Source organism: Pleurodeles waltl, chromosome 9 (assembly GCF_031143425.1).
Source record: "Pleurodeles waltl isolate 20211129_DDA chromosome 9, aPleWal1.hap1.20221129, whole genome shotgun sequence".
NCBI classification, from domain to species: domain Eukaryota; kingdom Metazoa; phylum Chordata; class Amphibia; order Caudata; family Salamandridae; genus Pleurodeles; species Pleurodeles waltl.
The window spans coordinates 48,591,794-48,609,687 of record NC_090448.1 but is presented as its reverse complement, the minus strand read 5'-3'; the positions used below and the strand labels follow the sequence as shown (position 1 = coordinate 48,609,687).

General features: G+C 45.8%; 1 protein-coding gene across 1 annotated transcript in view; it reads left to right on the top strand.

Moving 5' to 3' along the window:
• Window positions 1–17,894, top strand: part of ABTB1 (ankyrin repeat and BTB domain containing 1) — a 191,987-nt gene that overhangs the window by 8,235 nt on the left and 165,858 nt on the right. The window contains exons 2-3 of the mRNA XM_069206257.1: window positions 2,231–2,293; window positions 16,166–16,221. Coding sequence (XP_069062358.1) covers window positions 2,231–2,293; window positions 16,166–16,221 — 119 coding nt within the window. The remainder of the gene's footprint in view (window positions 1–2,230; window positions 2,294–16,165; window positions 16,222–17,894) is intronic.

Sequence of the window (17,894 nt, the reverse complement as noted above, 5' to 3'; positions counted from 1 at the left end):
CGTCAATCAAACCACTGATTTGCCTATTTTTTTCTCCAACCACTGTTTATTGCGATACGTGCCGTATTTTCTTTGGTCGCCAAAAGAGCCCAAACATACTACATACACTGGACTAAATCGAATAGATCAGCAAAGCAACTCTTCATTGTGTTTTGCAAGCCCCGCTTAGGGAAAGCCATTTCCAGAGCGGACCTTGATAGAACGATTGTCATGTGCTCACAAGTTTGCTATGCCAAAGCCAAACAAACAAACGCTACATTGTCTGCCTGGTGCATATTTCGCTAGTAAAAACATAAAAACAACCTGCTGCATTGAATAAAAATACAGAATTGCTTCTGTCTACAATGTATCTATGAGGGCAAATTTAATTTGTGATGATTCAAAGTATCTTTGAGGTGTAAAATATTCCTTCATGCATTGCAGTGCTGGTGCTCAATAGAAGGTGGAATCCTACATCAAACAACCAAGAGCGAGAAGTGAGAGAGATTTGCTTATTCACATAGCTCCCCTGTCCTGTTCACATATGAGTGATAGTTCTTGTATGAAATTTGCAGAAAAATGTTATTGCTAAATCTTTAATGAGAGACACTGTTCCAGGTAAGCATGGAGATTTGTAAGTGTTAGAAATGGGGTCTCTAGTTGGCAGTCGGTTTGCACCCTGTCCAAGTAAGGACCCTCACTCTAGTCAGGATAAGGGAGATACCCGCTCAGATAACCCCTGCTCACCCCCTTGGTAGCTTGACACGAGCAATGTGTAAAGCATTTGTACATAACACACAGTAATAAGTAAAAACACTACAAAAGGACACCACACCAGTTTTAGAAAAATAGCCAATATTTATCTATATAAAACAAGACCAAATACGATAAAAAATCCAACATACAGTAATAAAAATATGAATACTGCAAGATACTTTCACAGCTTGCCCCCCTTTCTTATGCATTAGTTTAAGGCCCAAGTTACACCCATATCTCTTTTGCAGCTAAAAGTGCACAGATTATGCCATATCCAGGGCTCCATCTGACATGCACAAATGGTGTGGGTCTTGTGCCATATATGTATTGCAGACACAGGGCACTTAATCGAGCAATGCTGTCTACACCCATGCTTCAGAAAAAAACCCTCTAAAACTTTGCTTTCTGTATACTACATAAAAGGCATGTCCTACAACAATGCACTCATATTTTGCACCCCTACACACAGTGCATGACCTACGTTAATGCAATATGCTCACTATGTACGTTTACTTCACACAGTGAAAACGGTGCCTTCTGTATCAGGTATTTGATACACTGTGCATGAAGGTACATTGCATCTCTTTCAATCCCCAACCCCCCTTTTTTTTTAAATTAAAACAGAATCATCACAGATCTGTACTTGGGCAGCATGTCATCTGTTTGAGAACGTTTTACCTATGCATATATGTAATTTTTCGGTGGTTGGAACATGTAAGTTGGACTGGTCACTACACACTTGGTATTTACATGACAGATTTATACTAAGACACGAGTAATTAAAATGATTTGTCCAGAATCTCTCCATTTTTTATCGAATGCTTAGTCTCAAATACGAACTATTGAGAAAAGAAACCAGATGCCCACAAAATTGCACCCCCTTGCTGATTCGTGACATGAGTGCCAGTTCATAGAATCCCCTTGCAAACTTGGGCTTTGGCAGAGCAAGGTTGTGCTGTTTTTATTGAATTGGCTACAGTTTTTATGTTAATAATGCCGTCGAACAAGCAAATCTCAGTCCTAGGAGACAGACAGTGAAGTGTTGATGTCAGTCCACGATTCTTGTGTTTTGCATGTAAGAAGGGCATCTGAAACGAACAGGTTAGCCATCTTGAACCACAAGCTACGTTTCAGCCTAGTAAAAGAGCTATGCAGTGCATTAGGAAGTGATAGTTGGTGTAGTTTGGTAGAGCTCCTGTATGAAATGCAGTAAGTAGTGTTAGAGTAGTTTGTCAGTAGTGGTCGTGGGACTAAGTGGGCTTGCGACAAGGTGTAGGGTACAGTACGGATCTGGCTTGGAGGTGGTAAGTATTGCGCTTGTGGAAAAGGTCCTGCAGAAATGGGTTCCATTGGCCTTTAGCTGGGGCCTGCCCTCCAGCGATCCTCTTGTTGTGCCCGCAGCTGTGGCATTATCCTCTTCTTGGAGGGGAAGTTCCACCAGGAACATTTTTACAGGCACAGGTCATTAAATATTACTTTGTTTTGTATCTTGCAGATATCTTGTTGAACAGAGAGACGTGGAACTGAATGTCCGAGATAAATGGGACAGTACTCCTTTGTAAGTTCCGTTGACATGCTTAAGCAGATCTTTGCAAGGCAGCTTTACATCTTTTCTGAAACTCTGATGGAATTGCTACTAATATGCTATTTGCCCCAGGAAGTGTGAGGAATCTTGTTTTTTGTAACCATTGGTAACCACTGCATCACAATTACTGTCTCTAAGAACAAACCCTCAGTTTTTACACTTGACATAGTTGTGCCTGGCAAATACTTCGCTGTTGACAGTGTGAGTATAATGACTGGCGTGGAAGTAAAACATTTGTTTCAAGGCGTCCATTTAAACGCTTTATTTCAGATATACCTAGCACAGCATTCTAGCTGTTCCGACCACATATTTACCAGTTTTACCATTTCTGGAGAATAAGGGCCTCATGTAGAAAACCCTTTTTTCAGTCACAAACACTACAATTCACAAAATCATAGGGTTTACAACGGTAGAAGTGCTTTTGTTTGTGTACAGTCAGAACATTCTTTCTGACTTGTAAAAGGGCTTTTGCCATCCTTTGCCACTTACACATAGGATGGGTTGCAAAAGGGCCACTCTCCCACTTATTTTAGATTCACCATAGAATGTAGCAATGGTTTACAAATGAAATTGCTGCCCAAGGGACCACTGCTTGCTCCTCATGAGGTTTTCCAAAACAGAAAACCTTTTTTCTAAAATAAAAAAAAAACTCAAATTAAAAATACGGGTTCCTTTTAAGGAACACAGGCTGCTTTAAAAACAAAAAAGGTTTTATTTTTTTGCAGTATAACCAGAGAGATGGCAGTCTGCTGTTGCATGCAGACCACCATCACTATTATTTCTGCCAATCATAGGCGACAGCAAACTGCGACCTGCCCAATCAGTACTAATTAGGCAGGTCTTTCAGCGGCACTCTGAGATTCGGTATTTTTGTGAACTGACATACTAGTACATAAATCAGTTTGCAAACTACAAATCCATTCACAAAAAGTCAGTGCTTAATTTGTGACAACATTTGCTAATGGAATAATGGTATCAGATGCCTAGTCACTTTGAGTTGTTATTTTAAATCCCTCAGATGTATAGCTAAAAATGTATGCTCTATATGCACGAACTGCCAGAGGATTCTACCTCAGAGTGAGTCTATTACCTCGAGATTTACTAGGATTGAAGCCCAGACATCCGTGAGTATTTTTCCATTGTAACAAAAACCCTCCCTGTTCTCTAGTCTTCTGGGCTGTCGAGAATGAAAATGGGAATGAGAGCATTCTTAAGACTAAGAGGGATTTAGTTTAGTAACGTTCACATGGAGAAATTGAAAGGAGAAAGGCTTATTTAGAAGGTTTATAGGGACTGTTTATAAGTGGGACTAGGGCAGGGTTCCTAAACTATGGTGTGGTCTGCGACATCTACTCATGGGGTCTGCAGCTGGTTAGAAAATTAAATATTATTTGCAGATTCATCAAGTAAATACATACAAAAAAGCAAAGTGAAAATTATAAAATGCTCTGTAGATGTGAAGGAATTTGAAATTGTTGGTTAAAAATTAAGATGCATCCTTATCTTGATCTTTGGGGGTAGTTCAAGTAAAGCCAACAGTTGCATGGAGGACTTGTAGCCTCAAGTGAAGCACTGGTATGCACCGACAAAAGAGAAGATACATTAGGAGTAAAAAAGACCAAGCAATACACTAGAATCCAGCATATCACATTGACTTTTAGCAATAAAACCAAGTTTTGAAAACCTCCATCCTTACCATTAAAATTTCGATGTTTGTATTGTATTTGTTTGTGACTTAAATAAAATATCTCATTTGTGTATGTTATTGTGCACTTGTTTTTATGGTTTTGTATATTTTTTTGAGTTTCAAAACCGCTTAGGCTGGGGTCCCCGGCTTTCAATAGTGATTCAGTGGATACTCTACAGAGTCAAAAGGTTAAGAACCTCTGCACTAGGGGCAGCAGGAGATATGAGTTGGAAATGTCCAACAGCATGTTTACTGTAGTATCTTAATTGGGTATGTCATTGTTGCTAGGATCAGAGTCACCTGTTTCAGTGTTTTTCAGCAAAAGAGTGAAAGCAGGTGTAATTTCATGATTTTGTAGGATTCGATTAATTGCATAGGTGTCTATGACCTTAAAGTATATATAGGGCGCTACCAAATTGAAAAGCATTATTGGACAATTGCTTACACAATTTACATTCTTGCAGAAGTACCTCTGTGTGTTGGAAAATTTGCAGTAGGGAAAATCAAGGGCTCCTTAGTAGTGGATTATAGTTCAAGAGCATTGTTTTGATGGGTCTTCTGTAGGGATTTCATCTTTTATTCCACCTTATCAGATTTGAGTGGCATTTTCCAATTTAGAAATGGGAATAACTGAAGATTCTATAATGTATCAGACTGAGACAATGTATGTTTTTTTCCTGTACATTTTTAAAAACATATATTTAAATACTTTTGTAGAATTTCTAAATATGTGCTTGTAAACTGTACTGGAATCCCAGCTCTGATACCATCCTGTTACATTCGTAAGCAGGGAAAAAAGCTGGAGACGGGGAGGGTAATCTAACTGCATCCTAAAAGGGGCTACAGAGTGTGCACGGCCTCAGATGAACACCAAACGCGAAGACGCGAAGGCATGGGCACCTATCACACTTTACAAATTCCACCAAATAGCACATTCAGCTCTGTTTTCTGCAGGACGCGTGCTTTGAGTTCTCAGCAGAACGGAAAATGCTGTTGAGTGCTTTTATAACATACTGAATTAATGATAATGCGCCACAACTGCTTGCATTTCTAATATTGCATAGGTAAGTGTAGGAAGTTGGCTCTGTATGCACTATTTCAAAGTAAGGAATAGTATGCACAGAGTCCAAGGGTTCCCCTTAGAGGTAAGATAGTGGCAAAAAGAGATAATACTAATGCTCTATTTTGTGGTAGTGTGGTCGAGCAGTAGGCTTATCCAAGGAGTAGTGTTAAGCATTTGTTGTACATACACACAGGCAATAAATGAGGAACACACACTCAGAGACAAATCCAGCCAATAGGTTTTGTTATAGAAAAATATATTTTCTTAGTTTATTTTAAGAACCACAGGTTCAAATTCTACATGTAATATCTCATTTGAAAGGTATTGCAGGTAAGTACTTTATGAACTTTGAATAATTACAGTAGCATATATACTTTTCACATAAAACACAAATAGCTGTTTTTAAAGTGGACACAGTGCAATTTTCACAGTTCCTGGGGGAGGTAAGTTATTGTTAGTTTTAGCAGGTAAGTAAATCACTTACAAGTCTCAGGTTTGGGTCCAAGGTAGCCCACCGTTGGGGGTTCAGAGCAACCCCAAAGTCACCACACCAGCAGCTCAGGGCCGGTCAGGTGCAGAGGTCAAAGAGGTGCCCAAAACACATAGGCTTCAATGGAGAGAAGGGGGTGCCCCGGTTCCAGTCTGCCAGCAGGTAAGTACCCACGTCTTCGGAGGGCAGACCAGGGGGGTTTTGTAGGGCACTGGGGGGGACACAAGTCCACACAGAAAGTACACCCTCAGCAGCGCGGGGGCAGCCGGGTGCAGTGTGCAAACACGCGTCGGGTTTTCAATGAGAGACCAAGGGATCCCTTCAGCGGTGCAGGCAGGCAAGGGGGGGGCTCCTCGGGGTAGCCACCACCTGGGCAAGGGAGAGGGCCTCCTGGGGGTCACTCCTGCCCTGGAGTTCCGATCCTTCAGGTGCTGGGGGCTGCGGGTGCAGGGTCTTTTCCAGCCGTCGGGAAATTAGAGTTCAGGCAGTCACGGTTAGGGGGAGCCTCGGGATTCCCTCTGCAGGCGTCGCTGTGAGGGCTCAGGGGGGACAACTTTGGTTACTCACGGTCTTGGAGTCGCCGGATGGTCCTCCCTGAGGTGTTGGTTCTCCACCAGTCGAGTCGGGGTCGCCGGGTGCAGTGTTGCAAGTCTCACGCTTCTTGCGGGGATTGCAGGGGTCTTTAAATCTGCTCCTCTGTAACAAAGTTGCAGTTCTTTTGGAGCAGTGCCGCTGTCCACGGGAGTTTCTTGTCTTTCTTGAAGCAGGGCAGTCCTCTGAGGATTCAGAGGTCGCTGGTCCTTGGGAAAGCGTCGCTGGAGCAGGTTTCTTTGGAAGGCAGGAGACAGGCCGGTAGGTCTGGGGCCAAAGCAGTTGGTGTCTTCTTTTCTTCCTCTGCAGGGGTCTTTCAGCTCAGCAGTCCTCTTCTTCTTGTAAGTTGCAGGAATCTAAATCTTTAGGTTCAGGGAAGCCCTTAAATACTAAATTTAAGGGCGTGTTTAGGTCTGGGGGGTTAGTAGCCAATGGCTACTAGCCCTGAGGGTGGGTACACCCTCTTTGTGCCTCCTCTCAAGGGGAGGGGGTCACCTCCCTAATCCTATTGGGGAATCCTCCATCTGCAAGATGGAGGATTTCTAAAAGTTAGAGTCACTTCAGCTCAGGACACCTTAGGGGCTGTCCTGACTGGCCAGTGACTCCTCCTTGTTATTCTCATTATCTCCTCCGGTCTTGCCGCCAAAAGTGGGGCCGTGGCCGGAGGGGGCGGGCAACTCCACTAGCTGGAGTGCCCTGCGGTGCTGGAACAAAGGGGGTAAGCCTTTGAGGCTCACCGCCAGGTGTTACAGCTCCTGCCTGGGGGAGGTGATAGCATCTCCACCCAGTGTAGGCTTTGTTACTGGCCTCAGAGTGACAAAGGCACTCTCCCCATGGGGCCAGCAACATGTCTCGGTTGTGGCAGGCTGCTGGAACCAGTCAGCCTACACAGATAGTCGGTTAAGGTTTCAGGGGGCACCTCTAAGGTGCCCTCTCGGGTGTATTTCACAATAAAATGTACACTGGCATCAGTGTGCATTTATTGTGCTGAGAAGTTTTATACCAAACTTCCCAGTTTTCAGTGTAGCCATTATGGTGCTGTGGAGTCCGTGTTTGACAGACTCCCAGACCATATACTCTTATGGCTACCTTGCACTTACAATGTCTAAGGTTTGGCTTAGACACTGTAGGGGCACAGTACTCATGCACTGGTGCCCTCACCTGTGGTATAGTGCACCCTGCCTTAGGGCTGTACGGCCTACTAGAGGGGTGACTTATCTATACTGCATAGGCAGTGTGAGGTTGGCATGGCACCCTGAGGGGAGTGCCATGTCGACTTACTCGTTTTGTTCTCACCAGCACACACAAGCTGGTAAGCAGTGGGTCTGTGCTGAGTGAGGGGTCCCCAGGGTGGCATATGATATGCTGCAGCCTTTAGAGACCTTCCCTGGCATCAGGGCCCTTGGTACCTGGGGTACCAGTTACAAGGGACTTACCTGGATGCCAGGGTGTGCCAATTGTGGAATCAAAAGTACAGGTTAGGGAAAGAACACTTGTGCTGGGGCCTGGTTAGCAGGCCTCAGCACACTTTCAATTCAAAACATAGCATCAGCAAAGGCAAAACGTCAGGGGGTAACCATGCCAAGGAGGCATTTCCTTACACAACCCCCCCCCAAACGAAAGAGGATGAGACTAACCTTTCCCAAGAGAGTCTTCATTTTCTAAGTGGAAGAACCTGGAAAGGCCATCTGCATTGGCATGGGCAGTCCCAGGTCTGTGTTCCACTATAAAGTCCATTCCCTGTAGGGAGATGGACCACCTCAACAGTTTTGGATTTTCACCTTTCATTTGCATCAGCCATCTGAGAGGTCTGTGGTCAGTCTGAACTAGGAAGTGAGTACCAAAGAGGTATGGTCTCAGCTTTTTCAGGGACCAAACCACAGCAAAGGCCTCCCTCTCAATGGCACTCCAACGCTGCTCCCTGGGGAGTAACCTCCTGCTAATGAAAGCAACAGGCTGGTCAAGGCCATCATCATTTGTTTGGGACAAAACTGCCCCTATCCCATGTTCAGAGGCATCTGTTTGCACAATGAATTGCTTGGAGTAATCTGGAGCTTTTAGAACTGGTGCTGTGCACATAGCTTGTTTCAGGGTGTCAAAGGCCTGTTGGCATTCTACAGTCCAGTTTACTTTCTTGGGCATTTTCTTGGAGGTGAGTTCTGTGAGGGCTGTCACTATGGGTCCATATCCCTTCACAAACCTCCTATAGTACCCAGTCAAGCCAAGGGATGCCCTGACTTGAGTCTGGGTTTTTGGAGCTGCCCAGTCCAGAATAGTCTGGATCTTAGGCTGGAGTGGCTGAACTTGGCCTCCACCTACAAGGTGTCCCAAGTAAACCACAGTTCCCTGCCCTATCTGGCATTTGGATGCCTTGATAGAGAGGCCTGCAGATTGCAGAGCCTTCAAAACCTTCTTCAGGTGGACCAGGTGATCCTGCCAGTTGGAGCTAAAGACAGCAATATCGTCAAGATAAGCTGCACTGAAGGACTCCAAGCCAGCAAGGACTTGATTCACCAACCTTTGGAAGGTGGCAGGGGCATTCTTTAAACCAAAGGGCATAACAGTGAACTGATAATGCCCATCAGGTGTGGAGAATGCTGTCTTTTCTTTTGCTCCAGGGGCCATTTTGATTTGCCAGTACCCTGCTATTAAGTCAAAGGTACTTAAGAATTTGGCAGCCCCTAATTTATCAATCAGCTCATCAGCTCTAGGAATGGGATGGGCATCTGTCTTGGTGACAGAGGTAAGTCCTCTGTAGTCCACACAAAACCTCATCTCTCTCTTTCCATCTTTGGTGTGAGGTTTGGAGACTAAGACCACTGGGCTAGCCCAGGGGCTGTCAGAGTGCTCAATTACTCCCAATTCCAGCATCTTGTGGACTTCCACCTTGATGCTTTCCTTAACTTGATCAGACTGTCTGAATATTTTGTTTTTGACAGGCATGCTGTCTCCTGTGTCCACATCATGGGTACACAGCTGTGTCTGACCAGGGGTTAGGGAAAAGAGCTCAGCAAACTGCTGCAGGACTGTCCTATAGTCAGATTGCTGTTGGCCAGAGAGGGTGTCGGAATAGATCACTCCATCTACTGAGCCATCATTAGGGTTTGATGACAGAAGATCAGGGAGAGGCTCACTCTCAGCTTCCTGATCCTCATCTGTTACCATTAACAGATTGACATCAGCCCTGTCATGGAAGAGCTTAAGGCGGTTCACATGGATCACCCTCTTGGGGCTCCTGCTTGTGCCCAGGTCTACCAGGTAGGTGACCTGACTCTTCCTCTCTAGCACTGGGTAAGGGCCACTCCATTTGTCCTGAAGTGCCCTGGGAGCCACAGGCTCCAAAACCCAGACTTTCTGCCCTGGTTGAAATTCAACCAGTGCAGCCTTTTGGTCATACCAAAACTTCTGGAGCTGTTGGCTGGCCTCAAGGTTTTTACTTGCCTTTTCCATGTACTCTGCCATCCTTGAGCGAAGGCCAAGTACATAGTCCACTATGTCTTGTTTAGGCTCATGAAGAGGTCTCTCCCAGCCTTCTTTAACAAGAGCAAGTGGTCCCCTTACAGGGTGGCCAAACAGAAGTTCAAAGGGTGAGAACCCTACTCCCTTCTGAGGCACCTCTCTGTAAGCGAAAAGCAGACATGGCAAGAGGACATCCCATCTCCTTTTGAGTTTTTCTGGGAGCCCCATGATCATGCCTTTTAATGTCTTGTTGAATCTCTCAACAAGGCCATTAGTTTGTGGATGATAGGGTGTAGTAAATTTATAAGTCACTCCACACTCATTCCACATGTGTTTCAGGTATGCTGACATGAAGTTGGTACCTCTGTCAGACACCACCTCCTTAGGGAAGCCCACTCTGGTAAAGATACCAATGAGGGCCTTGGCTACTGCAGGGGCAGTAGTCGACCTAAGGGGAATAGCTTCAGGATACCTAGTAGCATGATCCACTACTACTAGGATGTACATATTTCCTGAGGCTGTGGGAGGTTCAAGTGGACCCACTATGTCCACACCCACTCTTTCAAAGGGGACCCCCACCACTGGAAGTGGAATGAGGGGGGCCTTTGGATGTCCACCTGTCTTACCACTGGCTTGACAGGTGGTACAGGAGATGCAAAACTCCTTAACCTTCTGGAACATGTTGGGCCAGTAGAAGTGGTTGACTAACCTCTCCCACGTCTTGGTTTGTCCCAAATGCCCAGCAAGGGGAATATCATGGGCTAAGGTCAGAATAAACTCTCTGAACGCCTGAGGCACTACCACTCTCCTAGTGGCACCAGGTTTGGGATCTCTTGCCTCAGTGTACAGGAGTCCATCTTCCCAATACACCCTATGTGTTCCATTTTTCTTGCCGTTGGACTCTTCAGCAACTTGCTGCCTAAGGCCTTCAAGAGAGGGACAGGTTTCTTGCCCCTTACACAACTCTTCCCTTGAGGGTCCACCTGGGCCTAAGAGCTCAACCTGGTAAGGTTCCAGCTCCATAGGCTCAGTTCCCTCAGAGGGCAGAACTTCTTCCTGAGAAGAGAGGCTCTCTTTTTCTTGTTGTGTTGCAGCTGGTTTCCCAGCTGACTTTCCTTTTCTCTTGGTAGGCTGGGCCTTTCTTCCAGACTCCAGCTCTAATTTTTCACCCTGTGCCTTGCACTGTGCCCTTGTCTTGACACACACCAGTTCAGGGATACCCAGCATGGCTGCATGGGTTTTCAGTTCTACCTCAGCCCATGCTGAGGACTCCTGGTCATTTCCAAGCAAACAGTCTACTGGGATATTTGAGGAGACCACCACCTTTTTCAGGCCATTGACCCCTCCCCACTCTAAAGTTACCATTGCCATGGGATGTACTTTAGTTTGATTGTCAGCATTGGTGACTGGATAGGTTTGTCCAGTCAGGTATTGGCCAGGGGAAACCAGTTTCTCTGTCACCATAGTGACACTGGCACCTGTATCCCTCAGGCCCTCTACACTTGTCCCATTAATTAAGAGCTGCTGCCTGTATTTTTGCATGTTAGGGGGCCAGGCAGCCAGTGTGGCTAAATCCACCCCACCCTCCAAGACTAATGTAGCTTCAGTGTGACACCTGATTTGCTCTGGGCACACTGTTGATCCCACTTGGAGACGAGCCATTCCAGTGTTAGCTGGAGTGGAGTTTGAAGTGGTATTTTTCTTGGGACAGGCCTTGTCTCCAGTTTGGTGTCCAGACTGACTACAGCTACGACACCAGGCCTTTTTGGGATCAAAGTTTTTACCCTTGTACCCAGAATTGTTTTGTGAAGAGGCTCTGGGCCCACCCTCCTGTGCAGGTTTTTGGGGGCCTGTAGAAGACTCTTTACTATTTTTGTTTTTGGCTGTCTCACCACCCTTCCCCTGGGGAGGTTTTGTGACCCCTTTCTTTTGGTCACCCCCTGTGGAAGTTTTGGACACCCTAGTCTTGACCCAATGGTCCGCCTTCTTTCCCAATTCTTGGGGAGAAATTGGTCCTAGGTCTACCAGATGCTGATGTAGTTTATCATTTGAACAATTACTTAATAGGTGTTCTTTCACAAATAAATTGTACAGCCCATCATAATTACTTACACCACTGCCTTGAATCCAACCATCTAGTGTTTTTACTGAGTAGTCTACAAAGTCAACCCAGGTCTGGCTCGAGGATTTTTGAGCCCCCCTGAATCTAATCCTATACTCCTCAGTGGAGAATCCAAAGCCCTCAATCAGGGTACCCTTCATGAGGTCATAAGATTCTGCATCTTTTCCAGAGAGTGTGAGGAGTCTATCCCTACACTTTCCTGTGAAAATTTCCCAAAGGAGAGCACCCCAGTGAGATTTGTTCACTTTTCTGGTTACACAAGCCCTCTCAAAAGCTGTGAACCATTTGGTGATGTCATCACCATCTTCATATTTAGTTACAATCCCTTTAGGGATTTTCAACATGTCAGGAGAATCTCTGACCCTATTTATGTTGCTGCCACCATTGATGGGTCCTAGGCCCATCTCTTGTCTTTCCCTTTCTATGGCTAGGATCTGTCTTTCCAAAGCCAATCTTTTGGCCATCCTGGCTAACTGGATGTCCTCTTCACTGGAGTTATCCTCAGTGATTTCAGAGAGGTTGGTCCCTCCTGTGAGGGAGCCAGCATCTCTGACTATTATGCTTGGAGTCAGGGCTTGAGAGGCCCTGTCTTCCCTAGATAGGACTGGTAGGGGGGAATCACCCTCCAAGTCACTATCATCATCCTCTGAGTTGCCATCCTCAGAGGGGTTGGCCTTTTCAAACTCTGCCAACAGCTCCTGGAGCTGTAGTTTGGAAGGTCTGGGGCCCATTACTATTTTCTTTATTTTACAGAGTGACCTTAGCTCCCTCATCTTAAGATGGAGGTAAGGTGTGGTGTCGAGTTCCACCACATTCATCTCTGTACTAGACATTATGCCTCTAAAAGTTGGAATACTTTTTAAGAATCTAAAACTAGTTCTAGAATCTAATTCAAACTTTTACCAAACTTTTAAACTCTAAAAGCAATGCTAACAGGGACTAACACAAGGCCCTAGCAGGACTTTAAAGAATTTAGAAAAATTTCAAATAGCAAAAAATCAATTTCTAATGAAATTTTTTGGAATTTGTCGTGTGATCAGGTATTGGCTGAGTAGTCCAGCAAATGCAAAGTCTTGTACCCCACCGCTGATCCATCAATGTAGGAAGTTGGCTCTGTATGCACTATTTCAAAGTAAGGAATAGTATGCACAGAGTCCAAGGGTTCCCCTTAGAGGTAAGATAGTGGCAAAAAGAGATAATACTAATGCTCTATTTTGTGGTAGTGTGGTTGAGCAGTAGGCTTATCAAAGGAGTAGTGTTAAGCATTTGTTGTACATACACACAGGCAATAAATGAGGAACACACACTCAGAGACAAATCCAGCCAATAGGTTTTGTTATAGAAAAATATCTTTTCTTAGTTTATTTTAAGAACCACAGGTTCAAATTCTACAGGTAATATCTAATTTGAAAGGTATTGCAGGTAAGTACTTTAGGAACTTTGAATAATTACAGTAGCATATATACTTTTCACATAAAACACAAATAGCTGTTTTAAAAGTGGACACAGTGCAATTTTCACAGTTCCTGGGGGAGGTAAGTTATTCTTAGTTTTAGCAGGTAAGTATCACTTACAAGTCTCAGGTTTGGGTCCAAGGTAGCCCACCGTTGGGGGTTCAGAGCAACCCAAAGTCACCACACCAGCAGCTCAGGGCCGGTCAGGTGCAGAGGTCAAAGAGGTGCCCAAAACACATAGGCTTCAATGGAGAGAAGGGGGTGCCCCGGTTCCAGTCTGCCAGCAGGTAAGTACCCGCGTCTTCGGAGGGCAGACCAGGGGGGTTTTGTAGGGCACCGGGGGGGACACAAGTCCACACAGAAAGTACACCCTCAGCAGCGCGGGGGCGGCCGGGTGCAGTGTGCAAACACGCGTCGGGTTTTCAATGGTTTTCAATGAGAGACCAAGGGATCTCTTCAGCGGTGCAGGCAGGCAAGGGGGGGGCTCCTCGGGGTAGCCACCACCTGGGCAAGGGAGAGAGCCTTCTGGGGGTCACTCCTGCCCTGGAGTTCCGATCCTTCAGGTGCTGGGGGCTGCGGGTGCAGGGTCTTTTCCAGCCGTCGGGAAATTAGAGTTCAGGCAGTCGCGGTCAGGGGGAGCCTTGGGATTCCCTCTGCAGGCGTCGCTGTGGGGGCTCAGGGGGGACAACTTTGGTTACTCACGGTCTTGGAGTCGCCGGAGGGTCCTCCCTGAGGTGTTGGTTCTCCACCAGTCGAGTCGGGGTCGCCGGGTGCAGTGTTGCAAGTCTCACGCTTCTTGCGGGGATTGCAGGGGTCTTTAAATCTGCTCCTCTGTAACAAAGTTGCAGTTCTTTTGGAGCAGTGCCGCTGTCCTCGGGAGTTTCTTGTCTTTCTTGAAGCAGGGCAGTCCTCTGAGGATTCAGAGGTCGCTGGTTCTTGGGAAAGCGTCGCTGGAGCAGGTTTCTTTGGAAGGCAGGAGACAGGCCGGTAGGTCTGGGGCCAAAGCAGTTGGTGTCTTCTTTTCTTCCTCTGCAGGGGTCTTTCAGCTCAGCAGTCCTCTTCTTCTTGTAAGTTGCAGGAATCTAAATCTTTAGGTTCAGGGAAGCCCTTAAATACTAAATTTAAGGGCGTGTTTAGGTCTGGGGGGTTAGTAGCCAATGGCTACTAGCCCTGAGGGTGGTACACCCTCTTTGTGCCTCCTCCCAATCTGCAAGATGGAGGATTTCTAAAAGTTAGAGTCACTTCAGCTCAGGACACCTTAGGGGCTGTCCTGACTGGCCAGTGACTACTCCTTGTTATTCTCATTATCTCCTCCGGTCTTGCCGCCAAAAGTGGGGCCGTGGCCGGAGGGGGCAGGCAACTCCACTAGCTGGAGTGCCCTGCGGTGCTGGAACAAAGGGGGTAAGCCTTTGAGGCTCACAGCCAGGTGTTACAGCTCCTGCCTGGGGGAGGTGATAGCATCTCCACCCAGTGCAGGCTTTGTTACTGGCCTCAGAGTGACAAAGGCACTCTCCCCATGGGGCCAGCAACATGTCTCGGTTGTGGCAGGCTGCTGGAACCAGTCAGCCTACACAGATAGTCGGTTAAGGTTTCAGGGGGCACCTCTAAGGTGCCCTCTGGGGTGTATTTCACAATAAAATGTACACTGGCATCAGAGTGCATTTATTGTGCTGAGAAGTTTGATACCAAACTTCCCAGTTTTCAGTGTAGCCATTATGGTGCTATGGAGTCCGTGTTTGACAGACTCCCAGACCATATACTCTTATGGCTACCCTGCACTTACAATGTCTAAGGTTTGGCTTAGACACTGTAGGGGCACAGTACTCATGCACTGGTGCCCTCACCTATGGTATAGTGCACCCTGCCTTAGGGCTGTAAGGCCTACTAGAGGGGTGACTTATCTAGACTGCATAGGCAGTGTGAGGTTGGCATGGCACCCTGAGGGGAGTGCCATGTCGACTTACTCGTTTTGTTCTCACCAGCACATACAAGCTGGTAAGCAGTGGGTCTGTGCTGAGTGAGGGGTCCCCAGGGTGGCATAAGATATGCTGCAGCCCTTAGAGACCTTCCCTGGCATCAGGGCCCTTGGTACCAGTTACAAGGGACTTACCTGGATGCCAGGGTGTGCCAATTGTGGAATCAAAAGTACAGGTTAGGAAAGAACACTGGTGCTGGGGCCTGGTTAGCAGGCCTCAGCACACTTTCAATTCAAAACATAGCATCAGCAAAGGCAAAAAGTCAGGGGGTAACCATGCCAAGGAGGCATTTCCTTACAGTAAGAATGAGCAACATATTGGGAAGAGTGGCCTTGAATAGTATATTGATGCCCTAAATTGCTGCCAAATTGGCTTCCTCTCAGTAAAGAGCCAGAGTTGTTAGACTTTTCCAGCAGGCCATATATGTTTAAAAGAAGAGATCTTCTGCTTTTGGAAAGTTGTCTAAATCAGAATCTTTAAGGTTTTGACTTCTGAGAACACCCACTGAATCATTATTGGAATCCCCAGCGTAAGCAGGTTTTGTGATTTGGACCTCAAAACAATATACAAAAAAGTATACACCAAACGAATGCTGAATTATTTTGTGTAATTTTTAATCAAATTTAGCTTTCACATTTTTTGTGTTGCAACCTTATTTGTATACACTTTATTAAGTTTAATTGATTAAGATTAATAATATTAAATGTTATAGAACGGTTGCAGACCATCTGAGTAAGACATTGGGCACCACCCCGGGGGTCTCGAACCATTGGTTTAAATGACAAGTATGCTGCTCTCCTTACTTTACCGGGTGCTGGTGACTTGTAAATTTTCATCAGTCTTATTTGTCTGTAAGAGAAACCTTTGTCATGTTTCTGTTTCAGCTTTACTGACTACTTAGTGACTAATATACTTATTGGGAATCAGAACTCAAACAATGGAGCATTAAGGTGCTGAAGCCAATGCTGCCGTATTTTTAATTGTATTTCCATTTCTATTGCAGGTACTATGCTTGTCTCTGTGGACATGACGAACTTGTCCGTTATCTTTTGGCCAATGGTAAGGAGTATTACTCTCTCTCCTCATGTTATACACTCTGAAGTGTCTTATTCTGCCTTTCAATAGTGTAAGCCATGAGGCACTATTTTACATCTGAAAAGTACTCCGTCAAAATACTGTTTGCCACATTTAGTTGTTTATTTCCTACACACATTTTGCTGCTTCCCTCACCCCCCTGCAACAACAAAGCTAATAGGGCATAATGTATTGGATTCAAGACCATTTGTGTGCAGCATATGTAGACGCTATTTGTGAATGCAGTGGCACATTAAAGCCAAACCTATTACTTTGCCTTGCTTGTTGATTCAGGTTCCTTTTTTAATATTATTTTCTTTTATAAATATTGCAGCTTTGTGATCGGCATTACATCTTTGTAATTGGCAAATATATTTTTGGATAAGGTCATCTATCTGTTCTCTGTTTTAACTATTTTTATTTGATCTTGTAAAGACCTCATACACTCACAACCCCAGCAGGCCAATGGAGGTCACTGGCACAGTAACAGTTGCAGCCATATTAGCAGTTTAGTGAGGAACGAAGGGGAGGCTTTAATGCCATGAATGGCATCTCCTTTTTCCAAGCTCTTGATGATGTGTTAGAGTAGTTTAACGCAGACCCTAAGGCATGTGGATTTTATATCCATCCATCTCTAGGGTTTTGTTCCATGCTGCTTTCCTGGAGACCATATCTCACCATCTTGAGTTCCCTATTTGGGCTAAACGAGTTCCAGTGTTTGTCCCTGTTTATCCATTTGCACTGCTGGTCAGTGCACCTCCCACTAATCAGCACCAGACACGTTGTTAGCTCTATCCAGAAGCACAGATTGCACTGGGCAAAGCTTTGCTGTTTTCAAATCCATACTGTTGGCAAGTGCAGGCATCCGCAGGATTCTGATTTTATTGGCTCTGAACTCATTCTCTGCTTCCAGCTGAAGCATCACAATTTCATCATGCTTCCACACTGCCTGCCTAAACTTCACCACTTGACCCCTTTGACCTGTTGGTCAGTGTTTGAATGGCGGTACTTGATCTCTTTCAAAGGCCCTTCCAGTGATTCTATGTTTTGCAATATCTGTGCTGGCTGCTTCACCATCACCCGCATCCAGGTCACTAGACGCTGGTAGCCTCAGAGCGAAAAGTTATCCTTCCTGTTTTTGGGCTTTTAGTTTTCCTTTGGTGGCTTCAGGGGAATGCATGGTGGGTCTTCACTCCCCTCCTGTTTTTTCAGTCAAACTCCAAGCCTCACTTCATGGGGAGGTAGGCACCCTCCCTCCCACTCCAACTGTACATGGTTGCTCTCCCTCCCGCTGCTGCTCCACAACCCCTCTTGTGCAGGACCCCCAAATGAGCCTCCAGACCTCTAAAGAATTCCTCTGTGGAATGCACAATGATCATCGCCAAGTAGGGAAGCTTACCCCTCCTATGTTGCCATCTTTATGTCCTCTGATTTGCCTGTCTAATTTACTCGCGAGTGCAGTGCAGCAGAAGGACTGATGTGGCATAGGCCGCTCGCTTCCCCAGACACTATAATCCACCCCAACACGTGGCCCCAATCCCTGGCAGTGGCCCACACAAAAGGAGCCACTCCTGAGCCTCGAAACTCGGCAGACTTCTTGCAGTGGCTCTTACCCTTAACTGTTTAAAAAAACATACCAAAGAAATAAAATTGAAGAT